The 7,323-nt window shown below is 41.7% G+C and overlaps 1 protein-coding gene across 1 annotated transcript; it reads left to right on the top strand.

Moving 5' to 3' along the window:
• On the top strand, nt 1-1,577 carry LOC120033952 (homeobox protein XHOX-3-like). Its single transcript, XM_038980355.1, has 3 exons — nt 1-4; nt 365-603; nt 1,107-1,577. Exons 1-3 carry the CDS (start codon nt 1-3, stop codon nt 1,575-1,577), a joined length of 714 nt encoding a protein of 237 aa, XP_038836283.1.
• Nucleotides 1,578-7,323: the final 5,746 nt, after the last annotated feature.

A 7,323-nucleotide genomic window follows, 5' to 3' on the forward strand; every position in this document is an offset into this window, starting at 1 on the left:
ATGCGTAAGTAGCCCTAAAGTATTCTCAAATCTCGTAGTTGTCTGTAGCCTTGGCTTGCACATGCCAAGCGATAAAGTGTTCTTAGGCTATTCACTTTTAGGCCCGTGCTACTTTAGTAACGTACGCGTTATTACGCATGGACAATACATTGCCAAATATTATGCTAAGGGAGTTATATCTCGACTAGACAACAACGACCGTGATAGACTTCTGTTTGGTATTCTTTTCGAATAGTAGGCCTATCCTATTCTGTTGCGAAGTTTGGATTGAAACAGTTCGCAACAGACATGCACGTTAATTTCTCAAATGAAATCAAAGCTGCTCTTTTTCATTTAACTTTATTTCAATGTTTTGTATTTTCAGTTGCAGAGGGCAGGGAAACGCCGGTCGCCATAGTGGTTGATACAAACAGTGGACATGGAGATGAGCCATGCCCGCGCAGCTCAGTCAATTTGATTGACCACAGTCGGCGACACCGAACTGCCTTTACCCGGGAACAACTGTCCCGCCTGGAGCAAGAATACCTCAAAGAGAGCTATGTTTCTCGACCGAGGAGATGCGAACTGGCGACAGCACTGAACCTCCCCGAGACCACAATCAAGGTAGCTTACCCTACTGCACACATGGAAATTCTAATTAAATGTCAAATTAGTTTTTACCTCTCTTCCTTGTTCATTTTTAGAGTTAAGCCTACACTTGGCATACTGACAGCCAAGAAGCCTGCCTTATGCAGGGGCCCTGACCAACTTAGTCACTTTAATATGCATATAAACGACATTTATCTCAACTATTTGAGGATTGTTTTAATGAATGACAAGGAACGCAAGGCATGACTTCATAAATGAGGGAGTTTAGCAACAGCTTCTGGCATTTACATTTTTATAGATAGGGAGAGTCAGTTCAGGCTCCCGGACTATCAGTTTAACAGTGATGGTCCAACCTTACCTGAATGTAACCCAAACAAAGCACATTTGTGATGTATTATAGTGTGGGTCTACTGTAATTTATCATTGAGAAATGTAAAGCAGCCCAAGTTAAGTGGGTATTTCGGTTGGTCCCTCCTTCCTTCCCCTCTCATCCTCCTTTCTCTCCTCCCCAACCCCAGGTATGGTTCCAAAACAGGCGAATGAAGGACAAGAGGCAGCGTCACTCTCTCAGCTGGCCACACCCCCTGGACCCCAACCTGTGTGCCCTTATGGTGAGCCAGGCTGCAGCAGGCCTACCTTACCCCTTTCTCCCTCATCTCCCCCTGCACCTCTACTCTCACCTCGGGGTGGGGGCAGGTGCCCCCTCCGTTCCCAGCCCCTTCGCTGCACCCCTCAGGCCACTGGATCCCCTGCGCCTCTCTCACTCCCCCTACCCCAGGCCGGGTGGTCTACCCCCAACAGCTCTCTACCCCCATTCCAATGTGATGCACAATCCCGCCACTTGCCCCTGCCCCCTCTGCCTCCACTGGGGATCAGACCAACTGTTCAAAGCCAGAGGCCTGACCGCGATTGGCCTGAATCGACCACGCAGTCCCAAAACGATGGCTGCCAGTCTGGACAGGAGGGAAGAGGTGCCTTTGCCCAGATGAAGTTTCCTGCAGTAGCTACCAGGAAATGACGATATGAAGTCAATGGTGGTGATGGTACATTGAGCACAATCACACCTCATGATCAGATAATCTGCCCTCCCTGGAGGAGTGCAATTTGATCCAGCTTTCCATGTTGTTGGAGCTCTAGATTTGCATGTGTCTGTCTGTAATAACACAGCTGGGGTTGTTAATACTGTTTAATTTATTCATGTGAAATGCAACAACTTTCCAGATTGATGACCTTGAAACATTCCAGCCTAACACTGGGGATGACCTTGAGGCAATAAAAAAAAAAACGTTCCTTTTGTCGTAACTGAATTTTATTTAGCTCCAAGAACGAGAATCTTCATTCTAACTGCTGATTCACTAAAAGGCAGAGGAGATCCATTAGTAGAATGTCCAATTAGACATTGCAGGTGAAACAATATATTTAAAAAATAATAATACTGAAACGTTTCAGTCATAACAATTCACCTATTTCACTGTTTGCTCTGATAATCAAGTATGCATCTCAACACCCGAGAAATGGCTTTGCAGAAACTACTGTTGCTCGAGTGTTTGTCTGATGTTTGCACTATTCTATTATCTTGTCTAGAATTGAAGAGAATGCATACGGTACCAGAATATGTGAAGGCGCAATGTGTACATAAGATTTTCTTTTCCACCTTTCGGAATATGTGATGAAATATTTTAGTTAATACATATTTATGAGAAATCTCTGGTTGAATATTTTAAAAGGACAAATTGTGATTGAGTACACTCGTTTGTATCAACAATGACCTATATGACTCTGTCGAGCATACTTTTACAAAGTAAATTAAATAAATAAACTCAAATCAATCTACATTTTCAATGTACTTTTGAATGGTTCAATTGCACACATAGAACCTACATTATAATCATATAACTGTGTCTTATCTGATAACAGTTCCTTGGTCTAGGGCAGCAATACCTGTTAGACTTGTTTAGATTACTGTACGTGGTTCTTTGTCTGATTCAGCAGTAATCCCAGACAGACTGTAGACACAGAGGCTATCAATTACATTATTGCTATTTATTGACATTCAGGTGCCCTGTTATTATAGATTGTATTACACATTCAGAAGCTGCATGTTTTTACCAGGCTAAAAATAGAGCAATTATAGCACAGGCCAAAACATCAACAGATAGGAGATGGGAGGTCAATGACGGACAAGATTAAAAAAGGGCAGAGCGATGGACAGAATGGTTAACATGACTAATAGAAGCCCTCACCGATGAATGTCATAATCAAAGTAATATTATACTGTATGTCCGGGAATAAAACAAAATCAAAATATCCAACTCTCATTGAAGCTGAAAACAAATGAATAGCCTACTGCTGGACACATTTGCAGCTGTGTGCCATTATGTGAAACTGCAAAGCACAACAACCCTCCACATCTTGTAAATGGTTAGTGGAGTGGTAATAAAATGTTTGGGACAGAAATCCGCAAAACAATGTTTGTAAATGAAGCTCTGTTAACATTGTAAAACAGAAACATGGATGGAAGAGTTCACCCTCCTCTGAGATAGACACAAAACCAACCAATTGGAACACAGCTCTGATAATCAGACTGGAGGTCTGGTTTACCAAGTTGACCATCAGGCCAACACACTCCGCTCCAACTCAACCTGTGCTGTTATCAAGAAGAACAGAACAACATTCTGTCTATACTGTAGTCCCAAACACTGAGTATCCATACAACCGTATCTTTGCAAGTCTGTCCCTTGAAAAGGTGATAAACCGGGCTACTGGAAAACAACGGTTGATCCTACTCCGCAAGTCTTAAAACTTGGCGAGGTCACCCTTCTCAAATGCAGATCAAACACCACTTTAATATTTTACCTACAGGAGCAGTTTAGAATATATTACAGTATGTGTAAGAATGTTTTATTGCACGTCCTTTTTTGGAAGCAAGAACTTTCACAGTGATATGGATACAGTTCACTGAAAAATCAATTTGGCACTTGAAGAACAAAAACAAACCAATAACTGCCGCACTATAAGCACTTGCTACTTACTGTATGGACCATTCCGTGGTGCATTAAGGTAACCGAATGAAGTTCAACGGAAGTTTTTAACCCTATGTTCGTTTCAAATGAAATCAGTCTAGATTGATTGCTTTTATCTAAGCACTCATAATGACTGGGCAGATGATTTCTAAGTTACCCTGTGGTCTCCACACCTGCACAGGTGCTTAACAAAGTATAGGGAGAGATTAGTCTGTCTGAATACAGCTTATGTTGGCGGGACACCAAGGGGAAGAGCAGCCATTTGTGAAGGCTCTTCTGTCTAGGCTTCATCTCTACAGCTCTGTTGTGATCATGCGTTTGCCTGACTAAATATGACTGTCTACCAAGACCGTCGAGGTCACATTATATATAACAGTAGTATCAGCATTGGGAAAGGAACTAAAAGAAAAAGTTGTTGCAATGGCAACAATATTGTATTAGAATAATAAATCATGAGTAGCCATGAGTGGTCATCGTGCCCTTGGATGAAATGACTGAATACATTTGTAAGCAGTTATTTGTTGCATAAATTAGTTAGCAATTTACCTTCATTAATTAAAATTGCCTGTGAGGCGCAACCTGCAGGAATGGTGTCATCTTTTATAGGGACCAAAGGGGATGGAGAATTGCGTTTCTGGAGAAGACCTCGCGGTCCTATCCATCTCGGTCACAGGAACAATGACGTACAAGGTCTCTAAGTCACCACCCTTATGCATTATGGCCAGTCTGTCCTGGCGTAAGATACGAGTAAAAACTCTCGTGAAGCCCTGTTGTCTGAATCACAATCCCCTACCGTCTTCTTGACCAACGCTACTCCAGACCAGCTCAAAGCACAATCTCCAATTCAAAGAACAATCTCAGAGTTCGGAGCGCAAAGTCTTTTGTCTTTCATATGAACAGTGACTGAGGAATGAAGCGCTAGGGAACGGCCTCTGTAAATGCCATGGAAACACTAGATGGGAACAGACAGAGGGAAATCTCTTTCCCTCTGGAAGTCTGCATGGGTAATAAGATCAGACAGACACTGGATAGAAAAGCTCTCTAACTGGAGAACTATGGCCAAACCAAGCAGCGAAAGCAATAGCAGACAGTAAAATCTCTGCTTCCCGCCCTGCGTTTCTGCCTGTGTATGGGGAACGCCACTATGTGATATTTACAACATCCTGCTGCTGGACATGCTAACGACATGCTAACGTAGCCCCTGTCTCTTTCTCTTGTCTTAATAGCATCAACACCCACAATGCTCTGCAACCAGACTGCTTTCTATACCTTTACTTCCACATACAGCCTAATAGTAAGAGATTGTTTAAGGTCTGGATTGGTTCACAGCCAAGGCCTTGAAATGGCATCAAGTTAATACGGTATACTTTGTAAACCACCAGCCAAATTAAGAATTTATAAGTACTTTCAAATATACTTAATACTGCAAATATGACAGTAACGACAACTGTGTGACTTGACAAGAGATATATTCACAAAAAGCTGCTGAGGTGCTGGATTGTGTTTAACAACTAACGATAACTACATTCAATGTAATGTATCCAAATGGAGGCCTACCTTTTTTACTTTCAGCTACCAGATATCTTATTTTTAAAATGCTTCCCCTTGTGTTTCCCACTAATCCTCACAGCCAGCCAGCCAGCCAGGCAGTCAGTTCCACAAATGGGATATAAATACTGCGGTGGATAACCATCAGTGCTTCAGACTACAGGACAAGTTAGAGCCTGAGCTATAAGCACCTGCTAGTTCAAGTTGAAATGATGTACCCACCTGCACATTTCAAAACACTGCTCTGTAAAACATTAATGAGTAGTAACAGATGCTGATATAGATGTTCAGACATTTTTGTTTATTTGATGAAAATATCACAGAGAGTAAACTGCTGTCTCTCTTGGTGGAATTGGTCACAATCAAATCAAACTTTATTTGTCACATGCGCCGAATACAACAAGTGTTGTCTTTACCGTGAAATGCTTACTTACAGTTGAAGTCAGAAGTTTACATACACTTGGTTGGAGTCATTAAAACTTGTTTTCCAACCACCACAAATTTCTTGTTAACAAACTACAGTTTTGGCGAGTCGGTTAGGACATCTACTTTGTGCATGACAAGTAATTTTTCCAACAATTGTTTACAGACAGATTATTTCACTTATAATTTACTATATCACAATTCCAGTGGGTCAGAACTTTACATACACTAAGTTGACCTTGCCATTAAACAGCTTGGAAAATTCCAGAAAATGATGTCATGGCTTTAGAAGCTTCTGATAGGCCAATTGACATCATTTGAGTCCATTGGAGGTGTATCTGTGATTCAGCCAAGACCTCAGAAAACAATTGTAGACCTTCACAAGTCTGGTTCATCCTTAGGAGCAATTTCCAAACGCCCGAAGGTACCACGTTCATCTGTACAAACAATAGTACGCAAGTATAAACACCATGGGACCACGCAGCTGCCATACCGCTCAGGAAGGAGACGCATTCTGTCTCCTAGAGATGAACGTACTTTGGTGTGAAAAGTGCAAATCAGTCCCAGAACAACAGCATAGGACCTTGTGAAGATGCTGGAGGAAACAGGTACAAAAATATCTATATCCACAGTAAAGTGAGTCCTATATCGGCATAACCTGAAAGGCCGCTCAGCAAGAAAGAATCCACTGCTCCAAAACCGCCATAAAAAAGCCAGACTACGGTTTGCCACTGCACATGGGGACAAAGATCGTACTTTTTGGAGAAATGTCCTCTGGTCTGATGAAACAAAAATGGAACTGTTTAGTCATAATGACCATCGTTATGTTTGGAGGAAAAAGGGGGAGGCTTGCAAGCCGAAGAACACCATCCCAACCGGGAAGCACGGGGTGGCAGCATCATGTTGTGGGGGTGCTTTGCTGCAGGAGGAACTGGTGCACTTCACAAAATAGATGGCATCATGAGGATGGAAAATGATGTGGATATATTGAAGCAACATCTCAAGACATCAGTCAGGAAGTTAAAGCTTGGTTGCAAATGGGTCTTCCAAATGGACAATGACCCCAAGCATATTTCCAAATTTGTGGCAAAATGGCTTAACTTCTCTAGGATAGGGGGCAGCATTTTCACGTTTGGATGAAAAGCATACCCAAATTCAACTGCCAGCTACTCATCCCCAGAAGATAAGATATGCATATTATTAGTAGATTTGGATAGGAAACACTCTGAAGTTTCTAAAACTGTTTGAATCATGTCTGTGAGTATAACAGAACTTATTTAGCAGGCGAAACCCAGAGGACAAACCATTCAGATTTCTTTTTTTTGAGATCACTCTCTTTTCAATGGATTTTCATTGGGAATCCAGATTTCTAATTAACCTTCTTGCAGTTCCTACCACTTCCACTGGATGTCAACAGTCTTTAGAAATTGGTTGAGGGTTTTTCCTTTGTGTAATGAAGAAGTATGGCCATCTTCAACGAGGGTCACTTGTTGTGTACTGTTTGTTAGAGGCGCGTGACCAGAAAGCTAGCTACAGTTTGTTTTAATCCTGTATTGAACACAGATCATCCCCTCTTCAATTTTATCGATTATTTACGTAAAAAAATACCTAAAATTGTATTACAAAAGTAGTTTGAAATGTTTTGGCAAAGTTTACAGGTAACCTTTGAGATATTTTTTAGTCACGTTGCTCAAGTTGGAACCAGTGTTTTTCTGGATCAAACGCGCCAAATAAATGGACA

This window comes from Salvelinus namaycush, chromosome 41, assembly GCF_016432855.1.
Source record: "Salvelinus namaycush isolate Seneca chromosome 41, SaNama_1.0, whole genome shotgun sequence".
NCBI lineage: Eukaryota > Metazoa > Chordata > Actinopteri > Salmoniformes > Salmonidae > Salvelinus > Salvelinus namaycush.